This window comes from Felis catus, chromosome D3 (assembly GCF_018350175.1).
Source record: "Felis catus isolate Fca126 chromosome D3, F.catus_Fca126_mat1.0, whole genome shotgun sequence".
NCBI lineage: Eukaryota > Metazoa > Chordata > Mammalia > Carnivora > Felidae > Felis > Felis catus.
In genome coordinates this window covers 22,475,459-22,496,071 of record NC_058379.1, presented here as the reverse complement: position 1 = coordinate 22,496,071, position 20,613 = coordinate 22,475,459, and the positions used below count along the sequence as shown (strand labels likewise).

General features: G+C 52.2%; 1 protein-coding gene and 2 long non-coding RNA genes across 3 annotated transcripts; 1 reads left to right on the top strand and 2 right to left on the bottom strand.

The window, feature by feature from the left end:
* Positions 1-889: 889 nt before the first annotated feature.
* Positions 890-7,968, bottom strand: RNF215 (ring finger protein 215). Its single transcript, XM_003994789.5, has 9 exons — positions 7,611-7,968; positions 7,233-7,376; positions 6,685-6,756; positions 6,519-6,604; positions 5,904-6,060; positions 2,367-2,486; positions 2,144-2,287; positions 1,794-1,896; positions 890-1,705 (listed from the first exon to the last, which is right to left on the bottom strand). The coding sequence occupies exons 1-9, from the start codon at positions 7,893-7,895 to the stop codon at positions 1,683-1,685; spliced, it is 1,134 nt and encodes a 377-aa protein (XP_003994838.4). The 5' UTR covers positions 7,896-7,968; the 3' UTR covers positions 890-1,682.
* A 106-nt stretch (positions 7,969-8,074) lies between these two features.
* On the top strand, positions 8,075-8,986 carry LOC123381394. The gene is made up of 2 exons (XR_006588274.1): positions 8,075-8,182; positions 8,707-8,986. It is a non-coding gene; the product is annotated as an uncharacterized LOC123381394 (long non-coding RNA).
* On the bottom strand, positions 8,173-15,417 carry LOC123381395. The gene is made up of 3 exons (XR_006588275.1): positions 14,340-15,417; positions 11,283-11,356; positions 8,173-8,589 (listed from the first exon to the last, which is right to left on the bottom strand). It is a non-coding gene; the product is annotated as an uncharacterized LOC123381395 (long non-coding RNA).
* Between the last annotated feature and the right edge of the window lie 5,196 nt (positions 15,418-20,613).

Below are 20,613 nucleotides of genomic sequence, written 5' to 3'. Positions count from 1 at the left end.
AGGACTTCTCAGGGTAGGCACTCTCAGCTTCCTGTGACATTTTACCCTGGTGAGGAGGCCAGCACGTAGTGTGCCTCAATTTACAGAGAAGGGTTGAGAGGGGCCATGTGTGTAGCTCAACTGGCATGGCCACTGTCTGCCCAACTCTCGCTTCTGTGGAGCCCGGCGGTCCTGGGATGCCCTGGCCCTGTCCCTTATAGGTGAGAGCCAGCCCTTGGGGTGGGATCCCTGAGGTAGGAGGCATGGGCCCCAGGGGGAGGACCTGTCACAGCTCAGCTCCCCTCTGCTCACAGTTCTGTAGGTCAGAAGTCCAGGCCCTGTGGCTGGGTTCTCCATTCAGGATCTTAGAAGACTCACATCAAAATATCTGCCAGGTTACATTCCTTTCTGACAGCTCTGGGAAAGAACCCATTCCTAGGCTCATTCTGATTGTTGGAGGAATTCCAATTCTTGCAGCTATAGGACTGAGGTCCACTTCTTTGCTGGCCACTGGCAGCAGGGGCCACTCTTAGCTCTTAGAGGCTGTCTGTCTTCCTTGCCCCCTCTGTCTTTAAGTCAGCAACAGAGAATTTCTCATGCATTGAATGCCCTTCCTGCTTCAACTTTTGACTTCTTCTTCTTCTATCAACTAGAGAAAACTCTCTGCTTCTAATGGGCTCTCGTGTTAGGTTAGGCCCTCTTGGATACTTTCTCTACCTTAAAGTCAACTGTGCCATATAACATAACCTAATCATGGGAATTAAATCCATTAGACTCATAGTTGCAGGTTTATAACAGGGGATGTTCAGGAGGGCTGGGAGATCTTGGGGCCCATTTTAGAATCCACCTTCCACACAGTAGAGCCCAAAGTGACTCTTCTGTCTTAAAACATCCACACAAATCTGATAGCTTATGTTAAAATATATCCATGTTTACTTCAATATTAAACCTCCCCCCTACACCAAATCTAAAAAAACCGGCTGCCCCTAAAAGATGCACCACATTTATCCTGCAGCTTCAAGTATCCTGGGCGGCAACCTATAGCCCGGCCAAGAAGCACAGGACTTGATGGCTCTTGAGGCCTCTGATCCCAGCCAGGCCTGGGAAGGGAACCCCGCTGGACAGGCAGTAGCACTCATAGCTCCCAGTGTCCAAGGGCTGAGGGCAGTATCAGCGGAGGGGCCTCTCTGGGTTGACCATCACAGCCTTGACCAAGAGGTGTCCCCAAGGCTGGACAGCTCCTCCCACAACCCAAACCCCAATAAATAAGCATAAAGCCTGGCCAGCCACTGCAGCCTCAGCCCCCAGGGATACCTGGACAGGCAGGTCAGAGAGCTGCCAGAGCCCTGGGAACAGCTGTGCTGCCCCACACCCTCTTTCCAGGGTTCCCACCCTGGGTCATGGGATCTGTCTGTGGGGAGGGCAGACACAGACACGCCAGGATGGCAGAGAAGGGCCCCAAAGTGGCTTCTCCCTCTTGACTGGCAGGTCCAGACCCTGCATCCTTAACTGGGGGCTGTGGTCCCTCCTTCCCAGTACAAATATGATGGGGTGCCTTGCCCCCCAGGAGGGGAGGCCCCTATCCTTCCTCCCACCGGCAGAGCTTCCCGTCCATCTGCTGTTGTGTTCCACGAGCCCAGGCCTAGGGCCAGGGTGCAGGCGGGAGGGTCCCTTGCCCACTTGCAGAGACCCAGCTGCGGCAGCTAATCATCTGAGTAGCGGTTCCCTGCAGGAGAGGAGGAAAAAACAGGAGGGAAGGGTCAGGTGGGAAGCAGGTATATAGCCAGCCAAGGGTCCCCACCCTTGGTGCTTACCCAGCACATTGAATTTGCACAGAGGGCAGGTCTGCTGGAGCATCAGCCAGGGGTCCACGCAGTCTCGGTGAAACTCATGCTTACAGGGCAGCACCCGGAGCCACTGCAGGGGGTGAGGCAAGAGTTCAGGCCCCAGAGTCAAGCCTCCAAGTGGGGATGCCTGGCCCCCACCTGAGCTGGGGAAATGATGAAAATCCTGTGGCCTATCCCCCGCCCACAATTCTGCTTTCCTAATTATAGCAGGGGCTGGGAGCATAAGGGCCCGGTCGGAATGGTTCTGGGGTCTCTCAGGAGTGGAGTGAGAGACATCATGGGTCAGCTGATGGCTGGCCCCTGCCCAGGGCACTAACCTGCTTGTTGCAGAAGTAGTCCAAACACACGGCGCAAGTCTCAGCACCAGGCTCTGGGGGCCCCTGTGCTGCCCTACCCAGACGGCAGCGCCGGGTCTTGAGGGATGCCAGTCTCCGCACCACGCGGCGCTTGAACAGATCTACCTGTTGGGGGAGGGCAGACACAGTTAAAGGGTAGGTTGGAGGTCTGGGGGCACCGGGGCTCCCAGGAGCTGGCTCTCACCTGGCCTCCGGGCTCCCGCTGGCTCTGCCTTGACGCCTGCCGCTGGGCCTGGACCACAAGGCCTGTGCACAGGAGCATGGCCACCAGCAGGATGGCGTTCCACAGCTGCTGCAGGGGCTTCTGGAGAGGGGAGTAGAGTGTCAGGGGTCCTGGGGCCACTCCACACTCTTCCCACAGTAAATCCGCTCAAAGGACCAGGCAGGTAAGGTCCGTTGGCACTGTGTCCCTGCAGGCTCCTGGCTTCCTCTTCTGAAGCCTCTGTTCCTCCCATCTGTGTGCTTCCAGGGTCTGCCCCCGGCTGTCTACACAACTCCTCGTCCAGCAGCTGAGGGGACCCACATGTGTCCCCAGCCCAGGCCTCTCTTGGGCAACAAACTCAGTTATGTTTTGCATACTTGGAAGCTTCTCTCTGGCAGCCTTACAGACTCCCCAGCCCCTCCCCAGCTCACCTTCCCATCCCAATCCCTAACCCACACTTCTCCTGGTCTACTTTCTTGAGCGCCATCACTTACCCACTTCCGTGTGGGCAGAACATTCACATGGTCCCCTGTGGCTTCACGCTTAGGAGTCTCATGCATCCCTTCCCTCCGTCCCACCACTCCTTGGGTGACCTGCTCAAGCCTCATTAGCCCATTTCCCACAGCCACAAGGATCTCACCTGCAAACTGATCATGGAGGACCCCTGCTGGACACTCTTCCCTGCAATGCCCCCACCCCCTGCCCCCACCCTCAGGAGAAAACCCAAACTCCTCTAGCAGCCCTCTGACAAGGCCCTAGATCTTCCACCCACTCTGTTCCTTGCTTCTTCTCATGTTCCCTGTTCTTCCTCACCCCTTCCCTTGGCTAATGCCTTTGGAAGTCCCTTGCTCCCGAACTCTCCCTGACCACCAGGGCTAAGCAAATGCTCCCACTTGCCTCCCCCTGCCCAGCGAAGCCCTCCTCACACTCTTTAGTGTGTACTTCCTTGCCGCCGCCCTTGGTGGTCCCGCTGGTGGGAGGGAACCACATCTGACCTGCCTCAGCCTTTGAGAGTGCCCTGAGGGCCTCAGAGTTCTGGGGCACACAGTGACTTTGACTGAACTCCCCCCACAGCAATGTGGCAGCTGGACTTGGACTACAAAACAGCTGGCTCAGGAAATGATGCAGCAGAGTAAGCAAACTCCAGCCAGCTCACCCACGCAGGCTCACCTTTTCACAGGGTCTTTGGATATGTTAGGAGGAATGAAAGCATTCATTTAAAAGCTTTCTGCATTCCTAGTAGCTTTCTGCCATCATGTTCTTCCTCAGCCAACAATGAAGTTCAACTATGATCATGTTGGGGGAGAGAGGCCGAGAAATGATTTGCTACCAAAAGAGAACACCACTCTGGATAAGGCTCGGTGTCACTAGTGTTACAAGATGTTAATCTTGCTCAGTGGTGGCACCCAAGAGACCATTATCAAGAGAGGTCAGTGAGCCCCAGCTTCCCACTCCTCACCCTCTCCCCTGTGGTCTTTGTGTCCCTGTCTCCCTTGTGCACCTGCTCCAGGAAGCTTTCCCCAGCGCCTTAGGCTGAGCTCAGATGCATTTGCTGTGTCCCAAGGGCCGATGCCCACCATCAGCTTGGTGTTCAACCCAGCAGAGGGACAGCCATGGCCTATCTCCTCCCCAGATGGGGCCCAGGGCTGGAGCCCAGGGCTGGAGCTACCCTGCTGAGCCAGACTGACACGTGGCAGGACTCCATGGCCATTGCAGTGTAAGCTCTCCAGGGTGGAACCTGGACTTCCAGGCTTTGGAGCAGCCTGTGAGCACTGGGTGGGTGGAGGGCATGGCCGCCTTGGAGCTCTGCTGCAGGCTGGAGACCAGCCTCCCCAGGCTCAGCCCATCTTAGGGACCCCCAGGTGAGGAGGGAGGGCAGGGTCTGTCCATCTGAGCAGTAAGGGAGTGGTTCATCTGACCTTTCTGATACAAGGGTGCTGTAGCTCTGGATTTTGAAGCTGGAAGGATGGTGACTAGGCCCTGGGGTTGGGGCTGAGAGCTGGCTTCAGCCACCCTTAAGATTCCTCAGCTATCATGGCTAGCCAACAATTGTATGGGTCCACCGTGGCCAGCAGCATAGCTGTTCAGCTTTGCCCTCTGTACCAGCCAGACTGACCTGAAGACTGCGTACATTCTCAGCTCCAGGCCCCTTGCCCAGCCTGCCCCTTCCCTATCTCCAGTCTTTCTACAGGCACTTCCTCTCATCTGACAGCCCTTCACCAAATGTCTGCCCCACCCACAGGTCTGAGTGGGCTGCCCTCCAGCGGGAAATATGGTGGGGCTCCCTTTTCTTCCAGAAAGCCCTTCCATTCTACCAGTCCCAGTGGCTGCTCCTTTCCTTCACAGAACTGTGGTTCAGTTCCTGCTGCTCAAACAGTAAATACCACAAGCTGGGCTGAACTGCAGAGGCCTTTTTGTGTGAGAGAGCCCTGCTCATCTTTGAGCCCTTCAGGTCAGAGCCCAGATGTCTCAGGTCTTTTGGACCCTCCACAGCCCTTCTCATGGAGCCCTAAGTGTCCTAAGATCTCAAAAGTTATCTGATGACTGCTAACTCATTCAGGAACTTCTAACAGTGAAGATATTCAGGGTAGCAGCACCTGCCCATCTGCTCCATGCCCACTGCGAGCTTTATGTACACGACTCCCTGACAACCCTGTGGCTGTGTGCTGGCCTTGGTTCACAAGCGAGGGATATGAGACCAGAGAAGTTAAACACACAGCCTGAGATCACTCAGCTAAAATTGCAAGTCTGCCTGACTTGAAGTTGCCCCGCATGGTCCACATCCACCAACATCTACCGGAGGCTGCCCACCAGGAGACCAGGACATGCCTGCCCTGCAAAGAGTAGGGACTCGAGAAATGCTTATGGATGGAATACCTTTGAACCCTCTCGATGCCCAGCACTGAGAAATCCAGAGATAAGTAAGACATAGCCCCAGCCTTCAGGAGACACCCATTCCCCAACACATATACAGGATGGCCTGTCCTAAGAACCCTGTGAAGGGCTTGACAAGGCACTGCTGTGATTTAGAAGAAGGAGAGAGGAACAGTGAGCGGAGGTTGTGAGGGAAACTTTCCAAAGAAAGCAGGCAGACAGAGACATATGGAGACGGAGAAAAAGAGCAGGCATGGGCAAGGCCTAGCGGCAGGAAACCAGGGTATGTGTGAAGGCCAGTAAATGGCACAGGATGCAGAATAGAAGGAGAAAGCTAGAAAATAAAGGATAGGTGAGTAATTAGGAGCGCTGTGAAAGCCAGACTAAGGAGTCTGAGCTTTATTCTGTAGGCAATGGGCAGCCAAAGAGGGCTTCTGAGCGGGAGAATAACATGACAGTAGTAGTTGACACTGTGCATGACCCTGGTCAGGCACTGCACGGAGCACCCACCATGTCAATGAACACTCATTTCAGCCCTGGGAGGTGGAAGAAGTGCTCCTGGTCACCAAGGCGAGGAGAGGCCACAGGATCTGAGACAAGGCATGTGTGTGGCCCCACCTGAGTCTCCTCCCCCCAGACACCCACCTGCTCCTGGGCCCGACTGCCTCCCAGGCACACCAAGTCCTGCCATCCTCCGTAGCCATCCTTGGAGAGGCCACAGGTGGTCCATAGGGTCAGCTTCCACTCGATATTGGCTGACAGGGACTCTCCGTTGGTGATCTCAGCTGTGGCCTGGGTCCTCCTGGAAGGGAAAGCCACAGAGGGGCCAGACGGAAGGACTCTTGGGAGGAGAGGCCCAGACCCATCCACCCCAGCCTTGTAGAAAAAAAAGGATACCCCCAAGTACCCTCCCACAGCCCTTCTGCTTTGGCTTCTAGGTCCTTCCTGGCTATTGGTTTTTCCAGTTCTTGTATCAGCCAGGCCAGGGAGGCCTGCAAGTCCCAGAAAGAACCCATCAATCAGGAATCCAGCTTCCTCCTTGCTAGAGCCAATTCCCCTCTGTCCCTAGAGCTGTCTCTTTGCTCCAGGCCTTGGTATCTTCTTTCAGTCCCCTCACCCATTTTTCAGACTAAGAGACTATAGCTTTAAGGTCAACAAGAAAATCCCTGGTCCTGAGACCTCTGAACCATGGCAGATTCAGGGACCCCTCAGTACCCAGGCTCCCAGGCCCAGTCCTTTGGAACCCAAACCCCAACTCACTGCAGCAGTGCCTCCAGTAGCTTGGTGACATTGGAGGAATAATGGAGGACAATCACTGGTCTGAGCAGAAGCTGCGATATGTCTAGCTGTTAATGGACAAGAAGGTCAGCTGGCCTTGGTCCCCTCTTCCCTGGCCTGCACACCCCCATTGCCTGAACACGTTTACCTCTCGGACCACGTTGTGGTTCAAGATGAGGAGGAGCAGGGCAGAGGCTCCCAGGAAGAGCGCCCTCTGCATCTGCAAGGGGACAAAGGCAGAAGCTAGCAGGCACCCTGCCCACACACCTGCCTCACCACCCATGACAGGGTTCTTAGTTGCTGGCTCTGCACCAGGTGTTTCCTCTGAACAGACTGGCTGTACACTCTTTGAGGTCAAGGGCAGAAACTCTTATTCCTCCTGCCATTCCCCCAGATGCTCTGTGGGACTCCAATGATTCTGTGCCTTCCCTGGTCCTAGCAGGAAGGGCCTGCCCCCAGACCCTGGGCAGGAACTCCCCATCTGATACTCTCAGAGCCTGATGAAGTTTCCTGACTCTCTGGCCTCCTCCCACCTCCCTGCTTCCACTGACTCAATTCTACAAACTGGGGGCCCTTGCCTCACCCAGGCCCAGGGTTTCTCTGGAAGCTCCTTAGGGGCCCACATGGTAGTCTGGCTCTAGCAGATGCCTTGAAACCCCTTCCTCCAGCCCCCTTTGCCACCTACACCCTCTGCACCTGCTGAACCAGGGCCTTAGGATAGGCCTGCGGGCCGCTGCCCTGACTCTCCTGGTGGAACTGGGCCGCCTGCTCCTTGCCCACGTATGCCACTGCAATCCAGCCTTCTACCGGCACCTCCTGCTCAGCATCCACGATGTCCATCTGTGGGGCAAAGGACCATGGGCAGAGGGAGGAGGGGGAAGAAGAGGGGACACACGGAGGATTCAAGGCCAGGGTTTGGAAGCGAGTTTGAAGGGGAGAGCATCTGGATCTCGGGTTTTGGAAGCCGGAATCTGGGGCCTGGGCAGCCTGGGGAGGGGGCGCTGCACTGCTAGGGCTTGGTCCAGGATGAAGGCCAGATCTGGGTGCGGAGCCAAATGGCTCGGCTGCGCTCACCAGCAGCAGGCGACCGCCCAGCGTGGGTGCTGGGTCGGCTTCGGGGCCAATCCTGACGCCCTCCAGGATCAGAGCGTCCTGCCGCGGCAGCCTCACGTCCACCCTCACGGCGCGGGCCCCGCCCCGCCCCGCCCTGGCCGCAGGCTCGCTGCCGTCCGCCGCGGCGCCGGGTCCCGCCAGGCCCAGCCAGAGCGGCAGCAGGGGCAGCAGCAGTAGCAGTGGCGACGGCGGCGGCGGAGGAGGCGGCGGGGGCGACCTCAGAACGGGGCGAGCGGCGGGGCCCATGGCCGGACCCTGCGAGCAGACGAGACGGGAGCCGGGGGTCCGGGGCGCTGGGGGGCGAGGGGGTGGGGAACGTAAGGAACGAGGCCGCGGCCGGACGGGGCGGGGCGCCGGGAGGGGCGGGGGCGGGGCCGGACGGGGCGGGGCGGGGCGCCAGGATGGGGGTGGTTCTTTGCGACTCCAGCGTTCAGACTGGGCCGCGCGCACCCCCTGGTGGCGGCGGAGAATTCAGGCGCCGGCGGCCGCGGAGGCAGGAATGGGGCGGAGCCCGGGTAGAGGTCTGTGCAGAGGTGGGAAGTAAGAGAGTTAGCGGTCACCGCCTGTGACCGTTGTCAGACCTGCCGAGACCAGAGCAGGGGAGACCGAGGGAAAAAGTTGGTCGCAAGGGGAGGCGGAGGCACGATGAGGGCTCCAGAAGGGCAAGAACAAGGGACAGCCCTTGCTGTGCGCCAGCCTTAACGGTTACACGGTCATACGGTGTGGCCTTGGTCAAGTCACAACCCCCTCCTTCCTGGGTTTCTCTCTCCTCCAGACCAAGCTCCAGGAGACAGAGAACCAGACATTGGCGTGGGAAGAAGATGGGGGGAAGGGTCCTGAAAGGGCTGAGAAAGAGGCTCGGGTGCTTGCCTAGACAAAGCAGGGCAGACACAGCTCCTCAGTGGCTCCCACAGGCTGGGTCTTCAGGCAGGTCACTTTCCTGGGTAGTAAAATGAGCGAGATATTAGAGCAGCACTGCCTCATCTCTAACAATTTCTGATGCCTAAAGGAATGTGAGAGGTCCACACGTCCTAAAACTCATCCTTTTCTCCCAAAGGTTGTGGCTGCTGGGAACTACCTCGTCTGAAATCTGAACCTTTTAAAAATTGTATCCTGGAGCGCCTGGGTGGCTCAGTCTGTTGAGCTTCCTACTTTTGATTTTGGCTCAGTGTGATCTCATGGTTTGTGAGTTCCAACCCCATGTCTGGCTCTGCGCTGGCAGCACAGAGCCTGCTTGGCATTCTCTGTCTCCTCCCCCCCTCTCTCTCAAATATAAATAATTTTTTAAAAATAAAAACTGTATCTTGATAAAAGGGCAAAGGCCAGATAAGCCACAACACTCTTTCCCCAGTATTTTATTTTGAACATTTTCAAATATACAGAAAATTTGAAAGAATTTTATAGTGAACACCCATAAAACCACCGATGATGAACTGTCAAGATGCCCCTGAAGAATAAGATGGAGAGAATAAGGCAGTCCGATGTAAGTCCAAAGACAGACAAGCAGGCATCCAACAGAGAAGCCAGAAACTGGCCTCCATACCTAAAATGTGGCTATGTCAGAGGAAGCGCTGCAGTTGGGGGGAGTGGGGAGGGCCAGTATGATCACTGTTTGGCAAATCGTGCTAAGAAAATGAGTTTACCATAAGGAAAAGAAATGAAATTGGACCTCTTCTGCGCATCATACACAAAAAAATCAATTCAGTATGAATTAAAGATCTAAATATGAAAAGTAATACTTCAAACATTTTTAGAAAGAAATATAAAAGGCTATCGTATTTCTTTCAAGGTCAGGAGAGATTTTTTACAATGTAAAAACAGATTATAAAGGAAAAGATTGAAAAAATGCATCTACAATAAAATGACAAACTTCTAAATTTTATTTTAATGTTTATTTATTTATTTATTTATTTATATATTTATTTTTTAACATTTATTTATTATTGAGAGACAGAGAGACACAGAGTGTGAGCAGGGGAGGGGGCAGAGAGAGGGGGAGACACAGAATCCGAAGCAGGCTCCAGGCTCTGAGCTGTCAGCACAGAGCCCGACCCAAGGCTCAGACTCACAAACCGTGAGATCATGGCCTGAGCCAAAGTCTGACGCTTAACCAACTGAGCCACCCAGGCACCCCTAAAATGACAAACTTCTGTTAATCAGAACCTTGTAATAAAATGGCAGGGGAAGCCACAAACTGGGAGAAGGTGTTTGCAACCAAAGGATTCCTCTGCAGAATGTACAAATGGATAGATAGTTAAGGGCCTGAGGTACGCATAGGCAATTGACAAAAGAGCAACAAGAATGGTCAATAGATATAACAAGGTGCTCAACGTCATCAGTAATCAGGAAAATACAAGTTAAGATCACACGAGAGATCAACTGGCAAAAATTTTAAATCTGACATGTCATGGGTTGGTAGGGATGTGGAATAATGGAATCTGTACTCTTGAGGGTGGTATGGCTCGGTTGTACTGAAAGGGCAGGCCTATGCCCCCTGACTCCATCCCGTTCTGTGTCCTTCACCTTGACCACACCTCCTCCCCTTGAGCAACCCCCTCCACCACCTGCCTAACAGGACTCGGACCCTTCCCCAGCCAATCGGCTGAGTCCATAGCCATTACCTCACCAACTGCCCCTAGGCCCCAATAAAACCTTTGTGCTTTTTAAACTCGCTCTCTCTCCCCGGTGTCTCACCACTGAGTCGGTGCAGGTAGGGGATTGAGCTCGAGCTAGCTCGAATAAAGGCTCTTTTGCTTTTACATCGGACTCCCTGGCGGTATTTGGGGATCACGAATTCTGGGCATAACAGTACCATACAGTTGGCAACGATTTTACATCAAATCAAACTGAAAATGTACACTCCCAGGAATCCCACTCCTAGGTATACACTCTAGAGTAGTGGTTCTCAACACAGACTGAACATTAGAATCATCTAAGGATCTTCTTAAAAATGCTGCCCAAACCCTACTCCAAATCAACAGAATCTTGGGAGGTAGGGCCTTGTTGCTGGTAATGACAAAAGACTTGTACTCCAGATGACTCTAATGTACAGTCCCAGATGAGAACCATTCCCTGGGTATATGCAGAGCAGCCCTGCTTGAATAGTAAAAGGCTAAAATAGCCTGACTCGTCATCACTACAAGAAGAGATAAACTGTAGTATCTTCTTATGTAAAATACCACGCAACAGAGAAAAACAAGTGTATTAGTTGTGCGTATCATCATGGACAATTCTAATAGAATGCTTGGCACAAAAAGCAAGTCTTCAAATTATAATATCATTTAAGCCCCAAAACATCAGGATTTAAGGGTGCCTGGGTGGCTCAGTGGGTTAAGCACCCGACTCTTGATTTTGGCTCAGGTCGTGATCTTCCGATTTGTGAGATGGAGCCCCTCACTGGACTCCAGGCTGACAGCATGGAGCCTGCTTGGGATTCTCCCTCTCCCTCTCTCTCTCTGCCCCTCCCCTGCTTGCACATGCTCTCTCTCTCAAAATAAACTCTTACGAAGTCAGAATGTATAAGATCAACACACAAAAATCAGTTGTGTATCTCCACACCAGCAATGAAAGATTTTAAAAGAACATTAAGGTAACGATTCTATTTGTGACAGTTTCCATAAAAAATTAAATTACCTGGGAATAAGCTTAGGCAAGGAGCTGAAAAACGTGCATTGAAAACTACAAAACATTCCTGAAATAAAGACGACCTAAATAAATGGAGAGACATCCATGTTAATGGGTTGGCAGACTTAATATTGTTAAAATGGCCCAACTACCCAAATTAATGTGCAGATTCAATGCAATCCCTATTGAAATCCTAATGACCTTTTTTGAAGACATGGAAAACTCATCCTAAAATTCATATGGAATTGCAAGGAGCTCTGAATACCCCATATTGAAAAAAAAAAGGAACAGGGACACCTGGATGGCTTGGTGGTTGGGCATCTGACTCTTGATTTGGGCTTAGGTCATGATCTCACGGTTTGTGAGTTTAAGCCCCATGACAGACTGCACTGACAGCATGGAGCCTGCTTGGGATATTCATTCTCTCTCTCTCTCTCTCTCTCTCACTCACTCTCTCTCTCCCCACCTCCCAAATAAGTAAATAAACATTAAAAAGAAAAAGAAGAGAACAAATTTAGAAGACTCACACTTCCCAATTTAAAAATATACTACAAAGTACAGTAATCAAAACAGTGTGGTACTGGCATAAAGCAATCCATAGATCAATGGAATACAATTGCCAGTCCAGAAATATACCCAGACATCTATGGCCAACTGATTTTCAATAAGGGTGCCAAGACTATTCAATAAGGGAAAGAATAGTCTCTTTAACAAATGGTGCCAGGGGCGCCTGGGTGGCGCAGTCGGTTAAGCGTCTGACTTCAGCCAGGTCACGATCTCGCGGTCCGTGAGTTCGAGCCCCGCGTCGGGCTCTGGGCTGATGGCTCAGAGCCTGGAGCCTGTTTCCGATTCTGTGTCTCCCTCTCTCTCTGCCCCTCCCCCATTCATGCTCTGTCTCTCTCTGTCGCAAAAATAAATAAACGTTGAAAAAAAAAAAAAAACAAATGGTGCTGGGACAACTGGACAGCTACATGCAAAAGAATGAAATTGGACTCCTACCTCACACTATATACAAAAATTAACTCAAAATGGATCAACAATGGGAATGTAAAATGGTGCAGCTGCTATGGAAAATAATATGATAGTTCCTTAAAAAATTAAACGTAAAATTACTATATTATCCAGCAATTCTACTTGTGGGGATATATCCAAAATAAATGAAGGCAAGGACTCGAACAGAGGTTTGTACACCAATGTTCATAGCAGCGTTATTCACAATGATTGAAAGGTGGAAGCAACTGAAATGTCCATTGATTGATGGATAAATTTTGATATGCCCATATAATAGAATATTATTTAGCCATAAATAGGAATGAAGTACTGACCCATGCTACCATAAGGTTGAAGCTTGAAAACATTATGCTAAGTGAAATAACCCCCACACAAAAGGCCTAGATATTGTATGATATATCCAGAATAGATAAATTTGTAGAGACAGAAAGCTGATTGGTGACTGGGTCAGGGGGCAGGTAGAGGAAATGGTAAGTAACTGCTTAACGGGTATAAGGTTTCTTTCCGGGGTGATGAAAATGTTTTGGAACTAGATAGAGGTGCTGGCTGCACCACATTGTGAATGTACGAAGTACCACTAGACTTTTTTTAACTCTAAAATTGTTAATTTTATGTTATGTGAATTTCACCTCAATTAAAGAAGAAACACGCAAGACTGACTATATTTTTAAGAGATAAATTCATCTGTAACATAACTATAGAGAAAATCAAGGGAATGAGAAACACAAACTTCAGTTCACCTGTGGGATATAATTGGGGAAGGGCACCCAGGAGTATTCTGCTTTTTAAATCACATCAGTGTTCATTATATCATTCTTTATTTCTTTGCGTAGGTTACTAACATTCTTTCATACGTCAAAGAAATCATTCTTGGGGGGCCTGGGTGGCTCAGTTGGTTGAGTGCCCAACTCTTTTTAAAAAAATTTTTTTTTTCAACGTTTATTTATTTTTGGGACAGAGAGAGACAGAGCATGAACGGGCGAGGGGCAGAGAGAGAGGGAGACACAGAATGGGAAACAGGCTCCAGGCTCTGAGCCATCAGCCCAGAGCCCGACGCAGGGCTCGAACTCACAGACCACGAGATCGTGACCTGGCTGAAGTCAGACGCTTAACTGACTGCGCCACCCAGGCGCCCCTGCCCAACTCTTAATTTCAACTCTGGTCATGATCTCACAGTGTGTGAGTTCGAGCCCCACATGGGGCTCTGTGCTGACAGTGCAGAGCCTCCTTGGGATTCTCTCTCTCTGCCCCTCCCCCACTTGTGTGCATGCTCTCTCTATCACTCTCTCTCTCAAAAGTAAATATTTTTTTTAAAAAAAGCATTCTCCATAATTTGCAAAATGCACTGTGCAGTCTCCTTGGTGTCCACTGACAGTCTTGTTTCTCCAATTCTGTGGATGTCCCAGCCCATCTGTCAGCCCCAATTGCAGGGTTGCAAGGACACACCCTGTAATCAGCCAGGCTGCTGGCTCCACTGTCTGCCTATCCCCATTCCCACTACTTGCTCCCTAACCCCCATCCTGCCCACCCAGGCAAGGGGTCCTCACTGCCCCCTTAATGCACATACACAAACCAGGCACAGAACCTTGCCTGTATCTGTCACCAGCCTGGAACAAGCTTCTGCTTCCCCACGAATATACCTATCCTGGCTTTCCCTCAGTGGGAGCCTGAGCACCCTTGTAAACTTGGTGAGTAATCAGAGTTCCTCTGTGGTCTGTCCTCCCACTGGGTAACCCTTAGTTACCCTCGAAGAGACAAGTGCTTGTAAACGTGGCAGGGTATAGCCCAGCCCAACTAGGGCCCTTCTGCTGTTGTGTGTGGTGGGTTGGGGTGGGGGGCAGGTAGAGGGGCAGTGAAGATGGGAGCTACTGCTGGAGGGAGGATCAGCCCAGGGACAAGGCAGCAAAGGTCAGGAGACTGACTGCAGGGAATGAATGCCAGAAGAGGTCCTGCTTGGGATCACAGCATCTGAGGAGGAGGAGACTAGAGGACCCAACAGGGAAGGAAGGGATCCCAGCTGGGAGAAGAGGCAGGCAGCTAGACCTGGTGCCTTACCTCGGGCTTCCCTGCTCTCAGGGAGGGACAAACAGGATGCTCAGCCCTGTGGGCCGCTCCAGAGGAGCCAAGTTCCTCAGATCCTAGCTTGCTTCACTTCTGGGGCTGGGTGGGGAGCTGGCAGGGACAGGGCTGTCACTCTTTCTGCCATGTTCTTCTGAGCAAGCCACTTCCCTTTTCTTGGCTCGTGTCTCCAACTGTAAAGTAAAATGGGAGTTGGACCAAACACTTTGGAGCTGGGGGAGGCTTTCACCAGAACATGCTGTCATTCCAAATGGCTTGTGTCTTGGGTTACAAGGTTTCCTAGCCCTGGGCTGGGCTGTGAACTGTGTGGAGGAGGCCCCAATGCACCCTATCTCCTTCACCCCCTTAAGTTGCAGGGACCTAGGAAGAAATGAAGCTGTTAACAAAAGTGTGTTCCCCCAAGTGGAACAGGGTTGGGCCAGTGAAATGTTTTAGAATCGACACCAGTAATAGAATATGTGGTAAGGCCGGTGAATTCCACGGGCACAAGCCCATGGCTGTTCTTCCTTTGCTGTGAAATGAATTCTTCAATGTGATGCCAGGCTGTGCATAAAAATGGACAAAGCATTCCGTGAGCGATGCTGGAAGTAGGATGAAGGGCAGGGAAGGCAAGTCCATATCCAGAATGTGTGCCTGCCACCCAGGAGTACCCTCCCGGGATGGAAGAGGGCCAATGTAATCAAGCTGCCACCAGGAGGCAGGCTAGTCCCCGGGGACCACGCTGGGGCCCCGTGCTGCACTCTGCTGTTTTCAAAAAGGGCCTTCAGGAAGGCAATGCCTAGCTGAGGGGAGTGCGCCCCGCCCCTATCCCCATGGGAGCTTTCAGGACCAGTGGCAACAAGAGAGAGCTAGGCTGGGGGCTGCATTTTCAGACCTCAGAGATCCTTGAGGTCCTTTCACTTAATAGGCATGAGCTCCGGGACATGTAACAAATTTTCTTAGAAAATTCTTAGACTGTCGGGGCATCTGGGCGGCTCAGTAGGTTCAACATCCAACTTCGGCTCAGGTCATGGTCTCACGGGTCATGGGTTCAAGCCCTACGTCGGGCTGTCAGCACAGAGCCCTCTTCAGATCCTCTGGTGCCTTCTCTCTCTGCCTCTCCCCCACTCGTGCTCTCTCTCTCTCTCAAAAATAAATTAACATTAAAAAAAAAAGCAGATTTTAAAAAATTTGTCTAGTTACATTGCCCTCTCCCTCCCCTCCCCCGGATGCCCAGAAAGGGGTGGTGACTTTCCAAAGATCACACAGGGCAGGGTCAGAGGTACAGAGTAGCAGCATCTTAACTGTGGTGTCGGGGAGGAAGGGCTACCAAAGGAGGGGTGGCCAGGGGCCTGCTCCTTCCCTGGGCCCAGCCCTTGGGGGACAGAGTGAGTGCTGGGTCCTGCCCACAAATGGATATGGAGCGCCTGCTGGGTTCTAGGCACTGGACATGGAACAGTGACCAGGACCAGCAATGGCTCCTGCCCTTCCGAATAGATAGGAAACCATCACCACATATACAAGCAGGGTAATTTCAGGCCACGGTTAGTGCCATATGAAAGAGATAAAATAGCAAGGGGGTGGGTTGCTGGGGGCTACTTCAGTTTCAGTACCAAGGGAGGAAAGGCCTCTCTGAGAAGTGGTGTGTGTGTTAAGATCTGAATGGCAAGACTATCATGGGGGGAAGAAATAAGAAGTACAAATAAAAACAGCCAGTACATTTAATATGTTCCAGGCACTGTTCAAGGTCCCTTTGCATGAATTAGCTCATTTAATCTCACCAAAGGCATATGAGGTAGTAGATTATCATTGCCATCTAATGGAAGGGAAATTGAGGCATGGAGGTCAAGTAACCTTGGTAGGTGATGGAACCAGGACCTGAACCCAGGTAGTCTGACTCCAGAGTCAAGGGGGGGCTTATCCCATGCCATTCTGTTTCTCAAAGGCACTGACCTGCCCTGAGCAAGTCTGATTGTAGAATCTGGATTCTATCTCGGATACAGGGTACAGGTGTAGAAATGAAAACCCACTCTGCCCAAGGGAAGTCTCCAGGCTCATGCCAGCTAGTCCAGAGCCAGGGCAGGGTCTCCAGTACCCTTCCTACCCTCCTCCACTGTCCCCTCCACTCGGGGGGAGTCCTGAAGTCCCTGCTCCCTGCCCCCAGCTTCTGGGTTCACAGCTAACTGGGCCACCTCATTCTAAAGGGATTTGAATCCCTGGGACAACTGGAGACGGGTGAGAAAAGGCTTAGGGATTAGATAATGATAGCTGGGAAGGTAAGGGACTTAATTAGGGGGGTTCGGTTGTGGGAAGTGGGGCGGGGAGGGGATTTGCGTCTTCACAAAGCCAGGATGGACTGCGGAAGTGAAGAGGAAGTGGGCTCCTTGGGAGGAGCTGGGCAGGCTCAGTTTCTCCAGTCTGTTGTGCCTTCAGAATTAACACATAATAGTACTAATAATCCCCCACGTTTGTGCACCCATCACTTTTTCAGCCATTATTTCACTTGGAATTCTCACAGCAGCCCTGGGAAAGAGGCAAGGATTATTTTTCTCCCCAGGAAACAGGCACCTGGAGAAGGCAGGTGACTTTGCCCTCTGAAAAGGTGGGATTTGGCTCCAGGCTTCCTTGCTCTCACTGCATTACTTCAGGGGGAGAGGCAACAGCAGGGGCCAAGGAGCTGCCTCAGGGGAGGAACCCCGGCTGCCACCTCCTATCCTGAAGTCCTTGAAGACTCCTGCCCTCCTCACTGGGAGCTGGGGAGGAGAGGAAAGAGTAAGGGAATAGAGAGGGTGCCAATCTGTATTGTGGGCAGTTGGGCAGGGCTGGGCTGGGACCTGAGGGGTCTGGCAAGGGGGCTCTTTACCCCACCCCTTCTCCTACACATACCCTGCCCTCCCCAAGGGAGATCCATTTGTGGCCCTTCAGTCTTCAAAGGTACTTTCTGCCTGCAGTCTGAATTTACCCTAGCAGATGTCCCAGTATTATTCAACACCAAGGATGTTGAGGCCCCAAAAGGGAGAAGACTTCCCCACCCCCGCCATCCACACAGAGCATCCCCAGCTCAAGGGTCTTAGAATAACCCCTCACCACCGCTCAAAGGTCCTTCCTGACCCCTGCCTCTCCTACATGCATGTACCCCCAAGCCTTGATTCTTTACCTGAGCCCCTACTAGCCCCTCTCACTTCTCCACAGCCCAAGCTCAGTCTGGGCATGGCCCCAACCCCAAGTTCCATGCGGGCAGTTTTTTTACTCCAGGATTACCACAGTGCTCAGTGAAATATGGGAAGAAAGGAAGGAAGGAAGGAAGGAAGGAAGGAAGGAAGGAAGGAAGGAAGGAAGGAAAAAAGAAGGAAGGAGGGAGGGAGGAAGGAAGGAAGGAAGGAAGGAGGAGGGAAGGAAGGAAGGGAGGGAGGAAGGGAGGAAGGGAGGAAGGGAGGGAGGAAAGAAGGAAGGGGGGAGTGAATGGTTTCCAGGACTCCTGCCTCCTCCAATATGGCAGACTCCTGCTCAGTCATTAGGTCTCTTGACTGGGTGTAGAACTTCCTGACTGCACCAATGTGGTGGTGCTGGCTGCACTATACTGGAATGACCTGTGGCCTTAGCCATTCTCCCTGTGGACCAGGAACTCCTTGAGGGCAGGACCTGGTTGGCCTCATTCTCTGAGGTGTCCCCATGCCTGGTGACATGCCTGTTGCCTAAATACTCATGGAGCCAAGGCACGAAAGGTGCTCTGGCTCCCAGATCCAGTTAGGAGCTGAAGCCTTGACCATCTGGAGGACAGTGCAGGCAGGAACAGGAGTCAGTCTATCACTGTTGCCTCCTCATTCTGCTGCTGTCACCTCCACTGTCAGGGCCGTGTCATCCCAGGTAGGGTAGATTTCTTCATTCCTTCCCCCACTTTGTTGGAAAAAAACTTAAGGCAGCTGAAACTCTGCATGGCAGGCTTGGGATAAGGACAGGAAGCATGGAGGCTGGAGTCAGGGCCCTTCTGCATGGTCACAAGGGCTTTCTAGAAGGTTCTGTCTGGCCCTATGGAAGTAGAGTTTTCCACAAATATTTGTTGAAGGGTTTAAGAGACTGTTCAGGTCTCAGACCACTGTGCCAATCTCAGCACCACCCCTTTCCCGCTGGCACCAGAGAATCAGAGGACAACGCACCTAGGGGCCTCTGATCTGGAGGTCAGTGCCCTTGTTTTAGAGAAGAGTCAACCAAGGCCCAGAGGTCAAGGCAGATAGCCCCGAGGTGCACACCCCCTCTCCCCAGTATTCATTGCTAAATAGTCACTGTAGCACATTCGCTCAAGAACACAGTCAAAAGCCCTAGCTCTGGGGAGTCTGGGTGGCTCAGTCAGTTAAGCATCCAACTCTTGATTTCAGCTCAGGTCATGATCTCACAGTTCGTGAGATCGAGCCCTGCATGGGGCTCTGCACTGACAGCATGGAGACTGCTTGGGATTCTCTCTCTCTCCCTCTCTCTGCCCTCTTCCGCTCACTCTTTCTCTAGAAAATCAATAAATAAACTTAAAAAAAAAAGGGAGAGAGAGACCCCAGTCCAGTGCTCCTGCCCACGTCTGTAGCCATGTCACCGAGGAATCTTAGCCCCAGGGCACTAACTCCCAAGACTAGAACCATCAGTGACCCCACATTCCTTCTAGACCTCCTAGGCCCAGCAGCCTTCTTTCAGCTGTTAACATCACCTTGCCTGGCAAGGTATACTCAGCACAGCACCCTCGTCACACAGCTGGCAAGCAGTGGGGCCTGGATCTCACCTGGGACCTGCCTGACTAAGGATGCTGGGCTCTTCCTATTGGGCCAGGCCATTGCCTGATAGTCACCACTGCAATACAGAGTAGTCAGTGTCAAGTTCAAGAGAGAGGGGCTACTGTTTTGCAGGGCTCATGTTGGATTGGTTAAATCAGGGAGAGATTCCTGGAAACAGCAGGAACAGGGTTCTGATGGCCTGGGAGGATCTGGCAGGAGGATCTGGCAGGAAGAAACAGGAGAGAGAAGCAATTTTGATAGAGGCAGGAGGGCCAAGGTATGTCTGAGGAACAGCACAGAGCTTCTTTGACTAAAACGAAAGTGTGTGGAGGGGAGGAGCGGCAGTGAAGGCCCCAAAGGATGCTGGAATGAGATAGGCCTTGGCCTTGAATGCAAGTCAGTGAGATTGAGCTGATGCCCGAAGGAACTAGCGAGCCACTGCAGAATCTTGAACAGGGGAACAACATAACTAGCAGGGAGAGAGAATTGCTGGACAGGGGTAGGGGGATAGAGAAAAGGTAGGGATGTGGAGGAGGGGTTCTCTCTTAGTAACCAGCTCAGAGGAATTTACCAGATTATTATTCTAGGATTTATATTATCAGATTAACTAGTCCTTCCATAGTGGGCCAGAGATAGGTAAGTTTCAGTGGAGGAAGGAGAAGCAGGTAGCCACAGGACTTGGAAAAAGCAGACTGGAAGAAGGGTACTTCACTTAGGCCTTTATCGTAGGTAACTCCAGATTCCTGGGGGTTTGTTGGGGGCTGAGGGTGATTTCCTGCTGTGTAAACGTTTTCCTGGGTAGCCTATGCAGGTAACTCCGAGGCTAGTCCACACCCCAGCCTATGGGTGCCTGGAAGCATAGGGCCCAGAAGCCAGAGACTTGGGTGCAAGTCCTAAATTTGCACATATTCTTACAGGATCACTTCTCTCCCTAGGTTCCTCAATAAATCACCTGACTCAGAGGGTCACCATAGGCTTAAATGAAAAGCTAGATCTGAAAGTGCCTTCTAAACTGTAAAGTGCTGTAAAGGGGCTATTCTACTATTTTCCTTTGAATGGGCCCTACATCTTGTCCCTGGGAGGGTCTTATATAAGGATTTGAGCCACAAGTCCAACAAGGAAGGCAGCCTTGTCCTGCCCTAAGCCAGAAGGCGGTGGTTCTTTCTTTAACTAGGGCAGAACAGCTGGGACAACCTGAAAACTCCTCCCAGAGGTGGGAGTTGGGGGCTTCTCAGTCACAGCTGAATCTGAGACCCTCAGCTCTGCACCCTGTAGCAGACCCTCATGGTAGGGGGCCTTGTCAGGTGCAGAGCAGAGTCCTCCCAGGTGTCTTTAACAGGCCTGCTGTAGCCGGCCTCTGCCTTCTAACTGGGATCCTCCTGCTTTCTACTCTCCTGGAGACCGGAGCGTAGAGTTGGCGGGAACCAACTCTGAGAGGTGGGATGCCCACAAGCTCCTGGGCCTAGCTCTGCAGGCACCAAGTGGTGGTTTTCCATGTGCCAGGCACCAGG